The sequence below is a fragment of the Emys orbicularis genome, chromosome 11 (assembly GCF_028017835.1).
Source record: "Emys orbicularis isolate rEmyOrb1 chromosome 11, rEmyOrb1.hap1, whole genome shotgun sequence".
Classification (NCBI taxonomy): Eukaryota; Metazoa; Chordata; order Testudines; family Emydidae; genus Emys; species Emys orbicularis.
Genome location: NC_088693.1, coordinates 35,630,953 through 35,652,221, shown reverse-complemented (window position 1 = coordinate 35,652,221; position 21,269 = coordinate 35,630,953). Strand labels below are relative to the sequence as shown.

The following is a 21,269-nucleotide window of genomic DNA, read 5'->3' as shown; positions in this document are numbered from 1 at the left end:
CCCATGTCTCTTTTGATATCTGGGTGAGCAATTCTCTGCACTATGATCAAAAACTCTTTTTGGTTTTCAAGAACTGGTGACTATGAATCCTTTCCAGCAGCTGTCTGTTTCTCTGTTCATACTGATTAGCATGTTGTCTATGCATGGTTATAGCTGCATATTGTGCAACCTGTGCCTTGCTGTGAGAACTACCAGCCACTGAGAACTCTGGGTGCAGAGGGTGAATCAGAAGGATGAGTCTTGGACAGAAATTGTGAGGTCTCATACACAAATGCTCTTTTTGTCTTTGTTATGATGAGGATTTTGTTGATTTGGAGGAAAGTTTATCAATATTTCCTTGGAGGCTGCTGCTCCAGATTTTTCCCTCTGCCAGGGCAATAGTCCCTTCAAGGATACCCTTGGAGTTGCTATGCTGGCTCTGACAGTGAGGGTTGAGGCTTCTTTGCAATCTCAGCTACTACTTTCCCTAATGTTTAGCCAGATAGCTCCTTGCTATCAGTTTGAATGGCTATTCATGGTTATAACATGACTGTCTTGTAGCTACCAAGTCAGAATCTATTAATTGTCACAAATCACATCAAGGGTTTCACCAAGACAGAACCAGAAATGTCTCGTTCCAAGCAAATATCATAGTTCTAGACAATGAGCCACTTGTTTGTCACAAAGTAGGTTTTCTTTACTAAATACAATAAAAATAAAAAGACTTTGGTCTGAATGGCTTTAGCTGAGGCTTTGAAATTGCTGTGCAGTGTGTCATCATTCATATGGTCTACCATCATTCAGAGGTCAGTAAATTACAGCCCGCGGGCCACATCCGGCCTGCGGGACCGTCCTGCCCGGCCCCTGAGCTCCTGGCCAGGGAGGCTAGCCCCCAGCCCTTCTCCTACTGTCACCCTCCCCCGCAGCCTCAGCGCTCCGCGCCGCCAGCACTCTGGCCCGCCGCTTCTGCCGGGCAACAGGGCTGCAAGCTCCTGCTGCTCTGAGCAGCATGGTAAGGGGGTGGGGCGGGGGTTGGATAGGGGTCGGGGCAGTCAGGGGACAGGGAGCAGGTGGGGTTGGATAGGGTGTGTGGTCCCAGGGGGCAGTTAGGGGCGGGGGTGTGGATAGGGGTCAGGGCAGTCAGGGGACAGGGAGCAGGGGGGTTGGATAGGCATGAGAGTCCTGGGGGGGGCCTGTCTGGGGGTGGGGGGGTGGATAGGGGTCAGGGCAGTCAGGGGACAGGGAGCAGGGGGGTTGGATAGGCATGAGAGTCCTGGGGGGGGCCTGTCTGGGGGTGGGGGGGTGGATAGGGGTCGGGACAGTCAGGGGACAGGGAGCAGGGGGTGGTGGATAGGGGCTGGGGTCCCGGGGGGCGGTTGGGGCAGGGGTCCCGGGAGGGTGCGGTCAGGGGACAAGGAGCGGGGGTGGGGCTGGATGGGTCAGGGGTTTTGAGGGGGCCAGTCAGGGATGGGAAGTGGGAGGGGGCGGATAGGGGGCGGGGGCCAGGCTGTTTGGGGAGGCACAGCCTTCCCTACCCGGCCCTCCATATAGTTTTGCAACACCGATGTGGCCCTCAGGCCAAAAAGTTTGCCCACCCCGGTCTATGGGGTCTTTTAGAAGGAAGTTCCTTCCAAAGGTGTGACTGTATCTTTCATTGGTGGAGCTACTGCCGTACCAACCTTAAGCTCCCCAAATTTATGAAATGTCTTTGTTTTTATATAAACATTTTAGTTTAACCTTTGTTTAATTAGCTATCCTCATCTGAATCTTATGATGCCTTCAAAGGAGACATTGACAGGAAAACATGTATCTAATAAAAGGGAAGTTATTTTATTAATATTGAGTTCCTTGCAAACCACTGACTGACACCCTCTCCTCAAAAAGTCCTGTAGGATTTTTTTGTTGATGCATCTGTGGTATTTCTTCCTCTGGCTGATTACAGGGGGAGGTAGTACACTATTCATCCTGGCATAGGGACCACACAACAGAGGGAGGCTACTGGTTACAGATCTCAATTGTGAAAGTAGCTTGCTAGATATCCCGGGAGCAAGAAAGGCTGCCAGCTTGTTCCCAAAGGCTGGCTGGCACCCAAGTACTGTAGAAGCAACCTACTACCAGTTGAGGCTTTACACTGTAAATCAGGATCTCTTTGCACGTGGAAAAGGATTTCTCCCTTACCCTACTGTGATCCCATAAAGGGGCAGCTTTGTGAGGAGTAGAATCTTCATATGTCTGGAACAAGTGCTCCTAAGGCTTAAATGTGGAGCATGGCCTGTGGAAAAAGGGAGGGATGGAGAGAAAGAGACCCGTTCCTGCCTTTCAGAGTCTGAGCCTCTTTCCTTGGCAGAGCAGGGTTTATAGCTGATGATCAGAAGGCACAATTCCCATTCCGCTGCTGCCTGAATTCTGAGCCCCTTTCCCTGGCAGAAGGCCCTTGGGTTGAAAGCCAGACAGCCACATCTTCCATTAGGCTGCAGCCTGAACACAAGGACCAGGCTTCTCCACATGCCCGGATATGCTGCAGGGTGTGGGGTGAGCATGACAGAACACTGCGAAAAAGACACTGTGTAGGAGAAAAGCCCCAGTGAACAATCCCTCAGGAGAAGAGGCAAAAGAGAAGGGGTTTAGCCCCTGATTTTCACCCCCTTCGTTCATTAACAACACTAATCGCTGCCTTGCAAAGGACATACTTCCTTTTGCCTTTTTGGGACCCGGAGTCTCGGATGTTTGTAGGACTTACCCCTGAGTATAAAGAGAATCCCACAATTCATAGTAGGAGGAAGGGAAACTGTATAGGCGCCCTGCTTCTTTCCCCAGGGATCTGAGGCCCCACTTCAGTATCTTGGGGAGAGGGGGGAAGGTGCCTCTGGATTCTTTCAGGGTTTTTTTCCTCCTCCAGTTCAGGTCTGTTCCAGGACTTACCCTCTGAGTGGGCTGGATAGCTTCCTCCCTATCCTTAGACACTTTCCGCAAAAGCTCAGAAATACCTGACTGAACTTTTCTGTATTGGAGCCGCAACTCCCCAGGGAAGGGTAGGGATGTGACATGCAGGACCAACTCTGAGCCCCATACCCTGGCAGTGCAAGAAGGCACTGGCTGGCTGGGAACAGGCAGGGCATAATTCACCCTCTCTAGAGTCTGTAAGTGCTGTCTCACATAAGGAACACCACTTAGATTTAAGCCAGGTGTTTGCAGGACAGCTCTGCCATGACTAAGTTGGTGCAGAGGAGTTTATCAGGGAGGCACTGCAGTGTCAGATCCACCAATGTTGTTATTTACACGATCTGGGGGTCGAGGAAAAGGAGGGAGAAGATTCTAAGTTGCAACTGCACCAAAAAAAGTAAAATAAAGGGTTTAAAACAAAATGGTCGGGAGAAACTGAACTGCCAACTTTTCCCACTGTCAGAAGCAGAAAATCTGGTGAGCTGAGATGAAGGGCAGAGCTTAGTACTGAAGTCTCCAGCAACACTGGACTGCCTTTGAATTCCATGGGTGGCGGGATTAGCCCATTAGTAATGAATGAGGAGATAAACTGTGCAACAGAATCAATATTTAAATAAATGGTATTCTATTATTGTTTAACAGTGCAATTAAAACTGCGATTAATCGCAATTATTTTTTTAATGTCATGATTAATCACAATTAATTTTTTTAATCGTTTGACAGCCCAAGTTGTGATACCTAGGACACATATGGGTCCTATATAGTACCTGTGCCTGGGAAATTCTGCCGCAAACCCCTAAGAGACTTTTCTGGCCCTGGTATGCTGTTGTAGGAAAAAGTGGGGGACTGTTTTACTTTGAGATTATACTGATTAAGGAGTAGATAATTTATCACAACTGTGATTAGAGTATTAAAAAAAGCCTCCCAAAAGAACCACATTAACAAATATTAAAAATCCATATACTATAAAAATCCAGAGGTTGAATGACCTTCTTTCCATACTGCAAATAAATGAAAAAAGGAAGAAAAAAAGTACAAATGTACACTAATAACATAATAAAATGTCCAAAGAATATCAGCAAAATGTTCAAAGCTACTGTTAACTTTCCGTAAATTTTGCCTTCAAAATTGGAACTACTGGGGCCATATTGTGCTGAAAGTTTTTAAACAGAGCTCCCCACTGGAATAAATGGAGAGTTTGGCTTAAAAATCAATGACACAAGATAAGCGAGACATAATATTGTGAATTACGGAGCATGATAGACTTGTAACACAGTATATAAAAGAGAATACATACATCAACGATCAGGAAGTCCAGCCAGCACCAGGCATTAGTGAAATAGGTTTGAAAACCATAAGCAACCCATTTTAGAAGCATTTCCAGAATGAAGATATAAGTGAAGACCTTATCAGCATATTCCAGCATGGTCTTGATAGTCTTGCGCTGTTCAATGTATATATCTTCAAAAGCCTGTGAACAAAATATTTGTATATGAAGTGCTCATATGACTTAACAGTTTGCCATGTCAAAGGAACTGAGGAAAATATCCAGTATGCTTTTTTTTGTAAGGTGATATGCAGATAACAGACCATAGTTTCCCCCCATCACACATACTTTCTCTTCCCAGTTCGAACAGGAGGCACCATTTCTCCTTCACTTTCTGTAACACATTCCTTCCTTTCATGCCTATTATTAGAGCCCTGCAAATCCACGAACCATTTCTCCGGATTGCGGCTTGGATGGGGATACAAATTTTGTATCCACATAGAGCTCTGCAGCATACACTCTTCCAAATGGAGCGGCTGTCACCCAGCCCTCAGGCTCCAGCTCGGCTCTCTGAATTATGCAGCAGCGGGCTGTAATATGTGGCTATAGTTCACTGGGCATTCTGGGAGTTGTAGTCCCCAATTTGCTCTGGCAGAGAAGGTAAACTACAACCCCCAAAGGGGGTGCGACCATATGCTCCTTCAGTGAGCCAAGTGCTGCGTGCATTAGAGCTGTTGTGGCTGTATAAGGGTGTCTGAGCCCCCCTCTGGAGAGCAGTGCTGCACATGAGGTCCCAGGATTGTAGCTTCCCTGGCTGGAGCAGGAAAAGATGTATGGTGTGGGCAGAGTGGGCGGCGGGGAAGGAGGTCTCTGTGGAGAAGTGGGGGATGGTTAGGGGTCGAGGATTTGGCACAGCCTTGCATCACTGGTGCACGGTGACCTCTGGAGCTGTTAGTTAGAGCCCTACAAATCCGCGTATATCCGCTTTATATCCGCGGAGATCTGCATCAGCAAATAGCAGATAGCCACAGAGAATTTTTGTGGATCGGAGTGCAGATACACATTTTGTATCCGTGAAAGTCTCTACCTATTATCACATTCAGCCAAGATGAAGATGATCCAGAAAGCTCACTCCAGTAGAGCTCTTTGAATCTCAAACTCCTTTTCCTCTTCCCCTAGATAATAATAACCTGTTGACATTGGGATCTGAACTCTGCTAGCTACTACTATGTGTCAACATAGTTGCTGCAAGCAGGATCTAGTCCTGACTATTGTGAACAGGGATTTTCTGATAATCATACCAATGAAACCAAGCTATAGAGATTAACTAACAAAGCAGTCTTCAGCATGGTTTTAGAACAGCTCTCAGGCAAAACTCTGTCCGCACTTGTCAGGGAACCTGTGCAACAAACTTGCCAATAATACATGCATTTAAGCACAATTGTAGCTAGTACAGTATATTTATACTTAGTATGGAGCATTAACTACTGAAGCGTTTATGCAATACACCTGCTTTCATTCCAGCCTGGAAACTAAACATTTGAATTAATCACTTCTGCATATGATTTTTCAACCTGCTGATGGTGCACTCCTGGGTCAGTTGTAGTTCATTTATATATTACAAAAGTACAAGGAAACTAACAATTCATATTCTATTTCTGTTTAAGGAAAATAAAGAAAAAAGTCATTAACATATAAAGAGTAAGTGAAGATATTTTGGTGCGTGGCTCATATAATTAGGTTCCTATTTCAATATACAACTGATATTCAGTTCTCCATTCTTGTTGCATTTATAGCCATCAAGAACTTCTATATATACTACTTTAAATGCCAAATGTTTCTTGAGACAACTTCTGTGGAGATATGATGACATTTCTGAATTGGGAATTTTTCAGTGGAAGAAAAACTATGCTAAATATATATATATGATTAACCACAGTTCTAAACACTTAATGTTAACATATATCTCAGTTGTTTCACATTACAATTACCAGAGCACCACTGCTGAGGAGAATCATGAAGACAATGAAGGTCTCAAACCAGTTGTGTTCAACTATCTTGTAGCAGGTTTTCCTAAGATTCCACCATATTTTTCCTTTCCGATCTTCTATGCTGACTTGACAGCACTTGAACTTCCGTACACAGCCTGGCAAATGTGATATTAAGTTGTGAGATATGGAAATAAGGTAACAATGTATTCTGAAGCATTAATTAACTGATATCCATTTGACTAACTCTAGAGTTATTCTAAGAGATGTCTGTAAACAAGTGTCCCCCTGAATTCTTCAGCACATTAGTCTCACTTTTTGCAGGAAAAATAAGATTCGTATAACATATTTTTATGATACCTATTAGGCACCATTGGAACCTGCAGAGCTGTATGCCTGCTGCAACACCTCTGAAGGGGATACTAATGCAAAAGGGAACTGGGAGCATGATCAATACCCCCTCTTGAGGTTGCTAGTACTGTTGGTGGCACTAGTGGGGAGTAGTTTGTGGAAGCAAAACACTCCACTAGACAACAATTTGCATCACTCACCTTCTGTAAAACAGGCTTCTGGTTCAAGAGCTTCTTCAGGTTCTATCTCTGGCAGTTCTCCTTCTTGAGGAAGTCCAATATCAACTGTACTACCTTCAGATGAGCTGGATGCATTTAGCTTCTGTAAATAAAAGCCCACATAACTGTTTTTTAATCAATACGTTTATTTTAAACAGTAAATTAATATTTGTAATGCATAACAAAATACTCTGCAGGTATTTCAGTGCTCTAAGTTAAAAGCATATTACATATGTAATGACAAATTGCTTTACTACAGGCAAGGTCACAAGATTAGAATGACATCACATGGATTTTTTTCCTAGTGAAAATATCTTCATACAGGGAGTCACCAGAATAATTTGGCTATTTTCTGCACCACATATGAGAATTTTGAAATGAAATTTCAATATGGTTAAACTTAGGTGCCCTGTGTACATTGTGCTATTAGGTTATACCAATCATGTTACTGTATTGTAGATTACACCTGTGATTCTCAGACTAAGGCTCCCGAGCCGCAAGTGGCTTTTTAATGTGTCTCTTGCAGCTCTTTGCAGCACATGATATAATAACACTCTGTGATTTAATTATTAACCAGTCTAAGTTATTAACCAATCAGAATGTTTTTACTATGTTATTAACCAATTGTAGTTGATAAAATAATAATACTCGGTCAGACATTTTGATGTGAGAATAATATACATATATAAACTAAATATTTCCCCTGTCAACTGTTTAAATATGAATATATAGTACTATAGTAAATGAAACAATGAATTCACACTACTGTGGCTCTTTTGAATAATTTGATCGGTAATTTGGCTCCGGAACCACTGAGGTCTGAGTATCACTGGATTATACTGTGGATAGCAGATCATTTGTCCAACATTATGACCAAACCAATAGAAAGATGCATAGCAGTATTTTCATGTCTAATGTAGATGGCATTCTATCAAATCTGTCAAATCTAAAAGTTGATATTTAAACTTTTTCATCTCATTGACATGAAAACACATATTACCAGTTGTTTATAAGTATTTTTAAAGTTTCTAGATTTTCCGAAAGAACAGCACATTAATTTTAGAGCAATAGCCATTATTTTGCATTCTCTTTTGCCAATGCACTTATATAGTCTATTGTGCATTTTGAAACTACTTGTTACTCTGGTACAGTACACATACATGTCCAGTTAATACATAAGTAAGCAGAGATATTCATACTTTTAGGATAGCTGAAATGAAATCAAATACTTTTCAGAGAAAATTGTAATATAAGAATATTGCATCAATGAACCAAAATCAGTGATGTAATCCAAATCTTCAACTTTGTTCTTTTATGCTAGGATATCATATGGTTAGCAACGGACAAATGTGAGTACCATACTAAATAAAAGTAGTTTTGATCACAGCATTCTATGACCTCTTACAATGTTATTACCATGTAGTGTATAACATCAGTAAAATGGCTGCGTTGATAAATAGCTAATTTTATAAAGGGAATGATGTAAACAGATTGAGAGTACATACTTATGTGGTGTTAATGTTAGACAGATGGTTGCTGCATTGCAGCATTAAAGACACCTTCTCTACTTCGCTGACACTTTTGAAGCTTAGGTTAGAGGCATTATTCCTAGGAAGAATGTTCTATTATTATGGAGCTTCAACTTTTTTTAGTGCTTGGAAAGAAAGTTAGTTATAAAGAAAACCATTTTATCTCCTGTTCATCTTAATTTGTGAATACAGAAAGCAGACATAAACTTTTAAAATATTCTTCAGGCTTAAAGAGAACTGATTTGCTTCTCACATATTCTAGTTTTACCATGTTGTAAATCCACTGATTTCAATAGATATACACCAGTGTAGTTTAAGAGGCGTGTCAGATTTATAATCTTTCGCGCATAGCTGTTATATTGGTGAAATCAAATTGTATACTGTAATTATATGAAATTGATTGATTCCCATAATTAAAACTATTACAGTTGACCCATCAAGGATGCCCAGACTTTGGGCCAAAATTTGATCACTTTATTTAAGTAATCCAGTTGAAGTCAATGGGTGACTTGTATGAGGTGAATAATATTTGACACTTTGATTACAGTAGCAGATTTATTACTTTGGATTTAATTTTATATTGTCTTGTTTACAAATAAATCCTCCATTTCTGGCAAACTATTTATAGCAAACTATTTAACAATGCTGCATAAAGAAAATACACTAGGAAAACCTTAATATACTACAATTTTTGCTTTTCAGGAAATCTTGGTTTCCTTAAATCAAGATTACCTAATCTTTCTGCAATATGCATGATTTATAAAGATCCCTTATATGAATGGTGTCTGAAAGTTCTATGCAAGTTAGCATCTAACATACCGGGGTTTGCTACTGCCCAGAGGATAGACTCTCTAACCAGGACCGGCTCCAGCTTTTTTGCCACTCCAAGCGGCGAAGTGGAAAAAAAAAAAGACCCGGACGTGCCACCCCTTTCCACTGGCCGCCCCAAGCACCTGCTTCCTTCACTGGTGCCTGGAGCTGGCCCTGACTCTAACCAGTGGGAATTTTGAGTGTACAGCCTATATGCAGGACTGGGCCTTTGTTAGTTGATGAGCTGCAAACTAAAAAAAAATAAAAAAAAATAAAAAAATTGCAGGAACCTCCAAACTACTTAGCAGAGAGTCTAGTTTCCATGATTAAATGCTACAAAATAAAATATTGCAAAATCTTATAGGACACTGACTGTATTGTGGGGACTTTGTTGTACTATGATCTCTGTGGAAATTGTAATAATGATTATGGATTCAAATATTCAGGAATTTTAAGTTCAGTGGTGCAGTAGCATTTTCAGGTATTGTTGTAGGAAAGGGGGATGCAGACAACCCTTCACTCAGAAAAATGTAAAGGTAAATGTGTAAGTGCTGTAACCCATCCTGGGCAGATATATCAGTCAGAAATGGTCCAGTATATATGATACAGTGGATGGTCCTAGAGCCTGCCTAGTAGGTGCTTTGCCCTGACTGTGGGGGGAAGTGACCATTTGGAACAGGTCTGTAGAATTTGGGAAGCTAATAGAAATTTTGTGAGCAATTTAGGGTCAGGATGGAAATAAATTAGTGGTATTTAAAATGTCTGGTACTAAACTGGACAAGGACATCGAAATCTGCAACACTAAAAAAATCACTTTTTTTTCCTTACAATTTTCAAATTGTACAAAGAGGTGTAATGTCAGTTTGTCTTATTTTTATCTAAACCTGTTCCCTTGTGAGTTCCCAAAGGAAGACTTACTTTATTCTTAGGGATATATGGATAAATGTTCTCCTATAAATTTGGGATCTTTTCTCTTTCTACGGGTCTTTCTTCTATTTCCAAACCCTACAGATAGCTTAGTATCTCAAAGAAGTGAACAGAGTCTTTTCACATGCACAATATGAACATACCCTATAGGATATAAAAAATTACTTAGCTGATTTTCACTCATCTAAACTTGCCGAGTCATAATGGAAGACACAATTTTCTTCTCAATATCAAAAATACACAATGTTAACTGCGCTCCAGCTCACTTGAGTAGTACAGAAATAGCTGGATGAGGATAATCTCTGAATTCCTCTCCTTGTCACCTCTAGCAGTGCTGACTTTTTCAGGAGTTCTCTGTCCGCCAATCTTAATGCTTAGCAAATAATATATGGAAAGGTTTACAGTGATGAGGACTTAACTTCTTTGATTTCCATGACCTATACCAGCCTTATGGACAAGGTCCTGCAAGTTTGAAAAATTATTTCAGAGTGTATTGTGCATGTTATTTCAATGGAATATGGGTGCCTAACTCCTTTAGGCTTCTTTGAAAATCCAAGCCTACGTATATAAGGTTAAATTCTGGTCTCCTGTCCATCTATGACCTTCACAGGGGAGTCAGTGGGAGTCCTATCCACAGCTATGAGGTCAGAAATCACCCAGTGTGTTCTTTATGAAGATACGTACATCAAATTTGCTGTAAATAGATATTGTGCAACACAAAAAGTAACAGAATTTAATAATTACATTAATTCAATTAGTATTCTAGTGTAATATATGCAAAATTACAGAAATGCATTTTTGACACAGCAGTTTAGCTATTGTGAAATACTGCCTCTATAATATTAAAACTGATGAGTAAAGGGCCAGATTCTGTATTTCTCAAATAAGGGCCATAGAGTTTGGCTTACTGTGAATACCAATTATCAATTTCAGGAAAAGCCATAAATAAGATAAATGTCAAAGTATATTCCAAGTAAATAAATTCATACCACAGCATAAAAATTACCTCTTAATAATACAATAAATAAATAACTTTAAAATCAAGGAAAATACTCTCTTTGTATACTATGGAATTACATTAAGATTTTACTTGCATCATTCCAGCCTGGGCAGCATTTATATCAAAAATGCTGCAGCAATAGCAGAGCAAACAAAAATTATGAATTGGTTAAAAAAATAAATCAAAGTTTGAAAAATCTATTGTTCGTTTTTGTAAAAGGAGAATAAAGAGCTTAGAAACTCATCCATTGTGAAATGTGTTAATTCAGCAGGAGGACATTGCAAGAGTGAATAATAAGTTCTTATCACTGAAGTTACATGAGATTTATTCCATAAATATTTTAAAGACAGATAACTCAAAATGGAATTAATTATCAGGAAAATTAGCAATCAGTCTTTATTAATGTAGGGTAAGAATTTGAATTTTATGGATGGTAAATTGGGTCTTACTAGTCTCTTCTCACAGAAAATCTGGTATGCTTCTTCTAAAGAGCTGCAATTACATTCACATGAGTTAAGGTAGGCAGATTTACAGTCTGCTTACCAAAATAACGAACAGCACCAATAGCAGTTGATATTTGAAACAAAACAAAAATATTTTAAACTGTCTTGTCCTACTGAGAGTTCTGTTACTCTTCCACTCTTGATGTCACAGAAAATATATTTCCTTAGTATGCTGTTCCTGTGTGTCTCAGACAAGATTACTCTATCGACAAGTATATTAAAACAATTACCCAACTGAAACTTACAATGAGTCGGTATTATCTGCAGAAGGGAAATTTTAACACTGATATGTTCAAAAGAAAAAAGTATGTGAGAGGAAAATTCTAAATATTGTAAAGATTGCTCAACCACTCTATGTCTCTGTGTTTTTTTCATATTGAGTTTTAATTGTGGCATTCTATATGGATGTTAATAAAACTAAGCATACATTAGAAAGTTGTTTATGAGGCAACATCTGCAGTAATTAAGATGTCAAACCATACAACTAAATTCAATAGGCCAAGAAAAGTTCAACATTCTTAAAAAAAGCAGTCATTAAAATGGCTCTATAAAAATGGGATGTTTAAAATACCATAACACAAATATCAGCTTTCAGTAACAGACATTTTGCAGGTAGATAACTAAATCCTATTCTAGCATGAGGCAGATGACACAGGGGTGGGGAAGAATGTTGCATTACTCTATCTGCATCCAGCACAACACCCTGGCACAAGTCAGGCCACTACCACACACTAACATGTGGTTTAATATGTGGCCACATTTTGGTATTAGCCTGGTTACTGCAGATGACAGCATACATGCAAGCCAGGTTGGGAGCTAGACACCTGCCCCCTAACTTGTAGACTATGCTTTTTTAGGAACAGAGTGTACCCGCCCACTTATTACCTAGGCATACCTCCAAGGCACCTGATAGCTTCTTTCTCTGCACACCAGTATTCCAAAGAACTACATTTAGTCCACATTTTATACTGGACAGCATATATGCTGCCCTCTGTGATGCAATGCATCTCTAGATACAAACAAATTAATCAAAGACAAATTTTACCTTTGTTAACATATCTTTGGATATGTTAACAAGCCCTTTCTGATTCTTACCAAATACTGAATTTCTATGTTTGAGAAAGTATGTAAACACTCAGGTTACAATACGCATCTCAGAGTTAACTGTTAGGATATATCTACCCTGTAGCTGGGAGCATGCTTCCCAGCCCAGGTAAACAGATTCGTACTAGCTCTGCTTGAGCTAGCACAGTAAAAAATGGCAGTGTGGACACTGCAGCATCAGCATCGGAGCTGAGACCCAGAGGTCAGGCGGGCTTGGACCTGAGCAGCTAGTCTGAGCCACCACCACCAGTGCCACAACTATCACAATGCTCTTTTTAGCATGCTAGCTTGAGCGGAGCGCACGTGAGTCTGTTTTGCCGAAAGGGGAGAAATGCACCCTGCTGCAGTGGAGACGTGCCCTATGACACTATGTTCAAAAGTCAGGCTGCTAGACTGGAAGTTAGAAAGAGAATTTCCCCCCCAAATAGCATACTAAGGAAATTATTTTGATACAGTGGTGTCTACTTTGGCTTATGATATATATACCCTCCCTCCTACTTTTCACATAATATAGGAAAGATACAAAAATACTTACATAATTTTTAAAGCGTCATTATCCTGAGCACCACACATAGGTATCTTTAAAATTTCACATTTACCAGTAACACCTTAAGTCATATTTCAATTAGCAATACGATAAAAGAGGAATAGCTCTTAGTTTAGCTTTTAAAATAGAAATGAAAAGTTGAAAGCAGTCTGGCCACCAGGGAAGGACTACAAAATGTAGCAACAGAGTTTGTCAAGAGGTTTTAGATATGATTTCTTTTTTGAACTTCACACACGCCTCACGGATTTATATAATTTTGCTTCACCTATATCCAGGCCCCTTTGAACTTTTAGCTTTTATTATTTATTTATTTATTTATTTATTTTTAAAATGCTAAACTGAGAGTAATAAACAGCTCTGAGTTTAACTTTTTCACAATTGGCCAGGATGCCGTTGAACAGCTGCTGAAATCAGGGTGAAAGGGACTGAGGAACCAAAGAGTAAGTAGAAAGATGATGCAGGCAGAGACCCTGGTTTTTTTAAATAAACAGTTTTTTTCCAAATACCTGTAGAAAAAATATTTAAAATAACAGAAACAATAGTTTCCTCGTTTCTCACTCAACTTAAGAGTTGCATGGATACCAACAGGTAAAAGAGATAATCTGTGATGAAAATGGTGATGTTATATCCAAATTGATACAAATACCATAAAAACAATTAATGAGAATTCTTGTGATAAAACCACTGCTATGCTTTGCTGCTATTCATAACCCATTTGATCTGCCTATTTGTGAACATTTGGGCAACCACCAGACATGAATAGCAGTTCAAATACCTACAAAACCATTCACATTGGAAGTACTCTAAAGGCTTCTTTAAAAAACTCTGTTTAATTCGCACAAACCAACATGAATGTTCATGGATAATTCTCTAACAGAGAAAGGGGTTCCTGTTTATCAAGTTTAGGTAATCTAATTTGGAGAAGAAACAATATCCTGTGATTAATTGACCTCTCACATGGTGTGGAGTTACAAAATACTAATATTCTGTGACAAATCTGTGAACAATCCATAGTGTTGAATTTTTTCACACAAAATATTTATTAAACAATTATAATGAATAATTATAAAATCACAGACTGTTGCCAGATAAGTTATTCACCACACAAATTTCACCACCTCTAATGCAGTCAATGTTCACTCATTTTCACTCAGCTGATTTATAGTGTGTTTTGTGCTGTTCCAGATTGACTACAGCATCATATTGCTTCATGACATAATAAATAGCATGGTAATGTTGAGTGGGTGAGATGGAGGACAGAAGAAAAGAGGACAGCCCTTGGTTCAAAATCAATAATACCTTGCTGATTAGAATTTTCATTTTACTTGTGGCTTAAAAGATGAAAATATGTTCAGATTCCTCACAACAGGCAGTTTTATCACTTTTAGATTTTTTTTGCCAATTTTTAGGATGGGTGTCTTCCTTGTATAAATTAAAGGGCTCCACGATGATCAAAATGGGTTAGATTTTGCTCTCAGATCCCTCTCTGCAATCCCAGACTTTGATATGGGTGTGTGTATAATTGAGTACAGAACTGGTTTCCAAATGTTTGATTGGCAGAATATCAGTTTTGTGTAAGCTATTTTACCAGATGATGGTAACATACTTTGATTATGTAAATTAAATTAAAATTTATGCTATATGGTGCTTCTGTTACTGCATGATATAGTCCATAATAATTAAATTGCCTATACAAGATTTAGAGAACAACAAATATTTCTGAAGATAAAAAATATAAACAAACAATTACGCACAAGTGGATGGTTATTTGAATTTGCAAATTACGTTAATTAAAAACTAAAATAGGATAGTATGAGAAAATTCCAAAAGCTTTCTATTATCAATATAACATACTCCTGGGCTTATTAAAAAGATTCCTTTTTATGTTTATGAGAAACAATATTCTACTTGGTCCCTCTTATACCTTAGCTACTTCAAAACTAAGTCCCAAAACTTTGTCATCAAAGCTGGAAAAGTTACATAGCATGCACTTCAAAAATGTGTTAGAATATCATTAAAGAATATCATTAAAAAGTTCATAGATAAGTCAGAATCTGATTCATAAAAATACTGGGGGTGCCAATCTTGCCTGACCATGCGGTGATGTGAGTCACATGACTCAGCAAAGCGCAGTTTTGAATGTTTCTACTATATTGCAATGGATGGGCAAGAAACATAGCTGAGTAGCATGCAGGCCAGTCAATATCCATTAGAAAAGTGATCATATATATTTAGAACTTGTTTAGGTAACCTGTGTAAAATTGGTGATACGTTGCTCGGGCTGGTTAAAAAAGAACCAGAGCTGCATTCTTGATTGATCCAGCTTGATTTTATGCCTGTGAGAAGTAAGAATTGTAGGAAATGAAGTTCAAGATACCAAGTATCTCTGCTTTTCTGCTCTGGAAACTCTTATACATATTGACTGATTAAAGACTTCAAACATTTATTTTAAGTACATTCAGAGAAATATAATAAAATGTAAGAGTGTAAAATAATAAATGCTTTTTAGATCTCTGAATCCTGATTAAAATAAAAAATACATTATAACATGATTACAATAGCTCTAGAAGATTCCTCCATTTGTAATAAGAATTTTAAAAATATCAGATGAATATTTTGATAAGATTATTATCCTGAAACCTACACTTTGGTGGGAAATCTAATGGATCACTATTTCTATAGCATCCATTGCCATATTGTCTAAAATCTGAATGAAAAAATTCCTTTTGTATTCATTGGGTGCTGGATTGAGCCAGAGCACCAATATGTTATGTGATAGTAAGTTGGGGCCCAATTCTGTAAACCGTCATTGATGTGAGTACTTCTTACTCATACTAATAGGCCCATATATGCTAATTGCCCTATTTGCTTGGGAAAGGGATGAGCACAATCTGTGGCTAAATAACAGAGTAAAAGAGGCAGTTAAAGACAAAAGACACCTTTTAAAATTGGAAGCCAAATCCTACTGAGGAAAATAGAAAGTAGCATAAACTATGGCAAGTCAAGTGTAAAAGTATAATCTGGCAGGCCAAGAACAAATTAGAAGAGCAACTAGTAATAGACACAAAAACTAACATCAAAAACTTTTTAAGTACATCAGAAGCAGGAAGACTACCAAACAATCAGTGGGGCCACTGGATGATCGAGGTGCTAATGGAGTACTCAGAGAAGATAAGGCCATTGCAGAGAAGCTAAATGAATTCTTTGCATCAGTCTTCACTGCAGAGGATGTAAGGGAGATTCCTACATCTGAGCCATTCTTTTTAGGTGACAAATCTGGGAAACTGTCTCAGATTGAGGTGTAAGTAGAGGAGGTTTTGGAACAAATTAATAAATTAAATAATAATAAGTAACCAGGACCAGATGATATTCACCCAAGAGTTCCGAAGGAACTCAAATGTGAAATTGCAGAACTACTAACTGTGGTATTTAACCTATTACTTAAATCAGCTTCTATACCAGATGACTAATGTGACGCCAATTTTTTTTAAAAGGATCCAGAGGTGCTCCTGGCAACTACCGGCCAGTAAGCCTAACTTGCATACCAGGCAAATTGGTTGAAACCATAGTAAAGAACAGAATTATCAGACACATAAATGAACATGATATGCTGGGGAAGAGTCAACACAGCTTTTGCAAAGAGAAATCATGCCTCGCTAATCTACTGAAATTTTCTGAGGAGGTCAACAAACATGTGGACAGGGTGATCCAGTGGATGTAGTATATTTGGACTTTCAGAAAGCCTTTGACAAAGTCCCTCACCAAAATCTTTTAAACAAAGTAGGCAGTCATGGGATAAGAAGGAAGGTCTTCTCATGGATCAGTAACTGATGAAAATCTGGCAAACAAAGGATAGGAATAAATGGACAGTTTTCACAGTGGAGAGATGTAAATAGCAGGATCCCCCACGGATCTGTACTAGAACCAATGCTTTTCAATATATTTATAAATGATCTGGAATATTGGTAAACCGGTAAGTGGCAAAGTTTGCAGATGATAAAAAATTACTCAAGATAGTTAGGTCCAAAGCAGACTGCAAAGAGTTACAAAGGAATCTGACAAAACTGGGTGACTGGGAAATTCAATGTTGATAAATAGAAAGTAATGCACATTGGAAAACATAATCCCAACTATAGATATAAAATGATGGGGTCTAATTTAGCTGTTACCATGGAAGAAATAGATCTTGGAGTCATTGTAAATAGTTCTCTGAAAACATCTACTTAATGTGCAGCAGCAGCCAAAAAAGCTAACAGAATGTTAGGAACCATTAGGAAAGGGATAGATAATAAAACAGAAAATATAATGCCACTGCATGCAGTTCTGGTTGCCCCATCTAAAAAATGGCATATCAGCTCTCTGCCTACACACACGCATGCACACACATTGGCTGGCTATCTTGTGGTTCATTAAACACACAGTAAAGTCTTCGGGAAAGAGTGATACATGGCCCAAAACAGGGAGTTTTAAGGGCTCTACATCATGGCTTCATGATGCATTACAATTTCTACATATAGTGTGGCTGTGACCAGTAACTTAACTGTAAAACAGCAGGAGTGAAAGCTTGGCCCCACTGAAATCAATGCAGAGTTTTCCCATCAACTTCAATGGAGCCAGGATATCACACCAGCCATTTTGTTTTGCAAAGCCATTTAGGGGAAAATAAAAAAAATAAAATAAAAAAGGGGGGGGGGAGGTTGACATGAAAATAGAGGGAATGTATTGAACAAAGATGTCATTTTTTAGTCACTTTTCTGACCAGAAACTCATCTTAAATGTCTCCTTCTATTAAGAATATTCTTTCATGACAGGGCTCAATATTGGTCATTTAGCAGAAATATCCTCATTCTTCCCTATAATAGAGCTCACAGTAGAGCAGAATCATCCAGAGAGGAGCATGAATTAGATTTCATTGGATAATTCTTTTCTATCCAAATTGACTGGCAGGGACTGCCACAGTATTAGCAACAGTCCTCCCTCTGATGAGAACTGAAAGCATCGTTTCTCTAATGTTACCATTCCTACCTGCATGGCAGCATGACGTGTGCCACTGGGAAAGTCTCTGAACAATTATATTTGCAACACTATGTCCTTTGCAAAATATCATAAAAAGTCTGATATATACCTTAGAACCACATTAATCTAATGAACCATCAACAGTTTTGAAATTTTCAATCAGGGTTGATTTCTAGGCTAGCAGTTTGACACCTGGAAACTGACTTTATCTTGCAACAGAAAACTGAAGCTTACTACTAAGTAGGAAAATTGTCAGACACATGGAAGAACATAAATTGTTGGGCAAAAGTCAACATGGTTTCTCTAAGGGAAATCATGTCTTACTAATCTATTAGAGTTCTTTGAAGGGGTCAACAAACATGTGGACAAGGGGGATCCAGTTTACATAGTGTACTTAGATTTCCAGAAAGCCTTTGACAAGATCCCTCACCAAAGGCTCTTATGTAAATTAAGTTGTCATGGGATAAGAGGGAAGATCCTTTCATGGATTGAGAACTGGTTAAAAGACAGGGAACAAAGGGTAGGAATAAATGGTAAATTTTCAGAATGGAGAGGGGTAACTAGTGGTGTTCCCCAAAGGTCAGTCCTACGACCAATCCTATTCAACTTATTCATAAATGATCTGGAGAAATGGGTAAACAGTGAGGTGGCAAAGTTTGCAGTCAATACTAAACTGCTCAAGATAGTTAAGACCAAATCAGACTGTGAAGAACTTCAAAAAGATCTCACAAAACGAAGTGATTGGGCAACAAAATGGCAAATGAAATTTAATGTGGATAAATGTAAAGTAATGCACATTGGAAAAAATAACCCCAACTATACATACAATATGATGGGGGCTAATTTAACTACAACTAATCAGGAAAGAGATCTTGGAGTCATTGTGAATAGTTCTCTGAAGCGTCCACGCAGTATGTAGTGGCAGTCAAAAAAGCAAACAGGATGTTAGGAATCATTAAAAAAGGGATAGAGAATAAGACGGAGAATATCTTATTGCCCTTATATAAATCCATGGTACGCCCACATCTTGAATACTGCATGCAGATGTGGTCTCCTCATCTCAAAAAAAGATATACTGGCATTAGAAAAGATTTAGAGAAGGGCAACTAAAATAATTAGGGGTTTGGAACGGGTCCCATATGAGAAGAGATTAAAGAGGCTAGGACTTTTCAGCTTGGAAAAGAGGAGACTAAGGGGGGATATGATAGAGGTATATAAAATCATGAGTGGTGTGGAGAAAGTGAATAAGGAAACGTTATTTACTTGTTCCCATAATATAAGAACTGGGGGCCACCAAATGAAATTAATGGGCACCAGGCTTAAAACAAATAAAAGGAAGTTCTTCACACAGCGCACAGTCAACCTGTGGAACTCCTTGCCTGAGGATGTTCTGAAGGCTAGGACTATAACAGGATTTAAAAGAGAACTAGATAAATTCATGGCGGTTAAGTCCATTAATGGCTATTAGCCAGGATGGGTAAGGAATGGTGTCCCTAGCCTCTGTTTGTCAGAGGGTGGAGATGGATGGCAGGAGAGAGATCACTTGATCATTACCTGTTAGGTTCACTCCCTCTGGGGCACCTGGCATTGGCCACTGTCGGTAGACAGGATACTGGGCTGGATGGACCTTTGGTCTGACCCAGTATGGCCATTCTTATGGTCTTAAAATGCTAGTGGGAAACTTGTGTCCCTTTGTAAACAAAGTAGAAACGTTTAACAATATTTCAGCATAACAATTTTAACCACAACAGAGTAATAAAAATATTTACAGAACTACTCCCTAGATTAATTTTTTATAACCTATAAAAAATTGCAGTCTATTCTAATTATAAGTTCCAAATTACTTTCAGCAATGTGTCTGCAGACTGTAAGAGCATTAATCCTTTTTATTAAAATCTCAAGCATGTAGCAGATTTTAGTATCTGAGTTACTGAGAGAAATTCATATCTAATGTCAGTGGGCCCAACTCTATTGATTGTAACAGAGTTGCACCCATTTACATGGGTAAGAATTCTGTTAATTGTTTTCAAAGATTAGTGTTGTTCCCCCAAAAATGTCAGAGAAGAGATTTATGAAACATCCAAGTTATGTCCAAATAGATACTTACTGCTCTCTAAACAGGGCTGGCTCTAGGCACCAGCAAAGCAAGCAGGTGCTTGGGGCGGCAAATTTGCAAGGGCGCAAGAATCCAGCATGAGAGCTGAGAACCAACAGGGAGCCCTGGGAGCTGTAGATCCTTGGTTAGCTCCCTGCCTATAGAGGCAGCCCTGGAGCAGGGAAAGAACTACATTTCCCAGCATTCCCTCGGCCGCAATTAACAGGAAAGGGAGGGGGAAGGAGTGTAGAACTGAAACCTCATGCTACAGCTTGCTGTAAATGGTAGGAACAGAGCCAGCTCTAGGTTTTTTGCCGCCCCCCACTTCAGCCCTGGGCTCCCCCCACACCCCTGTGTTGCCCCAGCCCTGGACTCTCCCCCGCCCACACCCCCTGCTGCCCCAGCTCTGGCCCCCACTGCACCCCCCTGCTGCCCCAGCCCTGGGTTCTCCCCCCACCTGCATCTCCTGCCACCCCAGCCCTGGCCCCCACCCGCACCCCCTGCCGCCCCTGCCCTGGGCTCTCCCCCCACCTGCACCCCCTGCCGCCCCAGCCCTGGGCTCTTCCCCCCCCCCCCCACCTGCACCTCCTGCCACCCCATCCCCCACCCCCCACCCGCACCTCCTGCCACCCCAGCCCTGGGCTCTTCTCCCCCCCCCTGCACTTCCTGCTGCCCCAGCCCTGGGCTCTCCCCCCACCCGCATCTCCTGCCACCCCAGCCCTGGGCTCTTCTCCCCCCCCCTGCACCCGCACTCCTGCTGCCCCAGCTCTGGCCCCCACCTGCACCTCCTGCCGCCCCAGCCTGGGCTCTTCCCCCCCCCGCGCACCTGCACCTCCTGCCGCCCCAGCCCTGGGCTCTCACCCAAAGAAAGAATTGGGTGGACTAAATGGACATTGCACCTCTCTATCTGAAGCCTAGCAAGGCAGGTACATGGATCCCACTAGAATTTAAAATGAAAAGTAAGGGAGGGGAGGCTCTACTAGACTGGGCAG

General features: G+C 40.0%; 1 protein-coding gene across 9 annotated transcripts in view; it reads right to left on the bottom strand.

Moving 5' to 3' along the window:
• Window positions 1-21,269, bottom strand: part of LOC135885545 (sodium channel protein type 2 subunit alpha) — a 101,373-nt gene that overhangs the window by 25,322 nt on the left and 54,782 nt on the right. For all 9 annotated transcript variants that reach the window (XM_065413319.1, XM_065413318.1, XM_065413322.1 and 6 more), the window contains 3 exons: window positions 6,729-6,849; window positions 6,181-6,335; window positions 4,220-4,393 (listed from right to left, as the gene is read on the bottom strand). In XM_065413319.1, coding sequence (XP_065269391.1) covers window positions 4,220-4,393; window positions 6,181-6,335; window positions 6,729-6,849 — 450 coding nt within the window. The remainder of the gene's footprint in view (window positions 1-4,219; window positions 4,394-6,180; window positions 6,336-6,728; window positions 6,850-21,269) is intronic.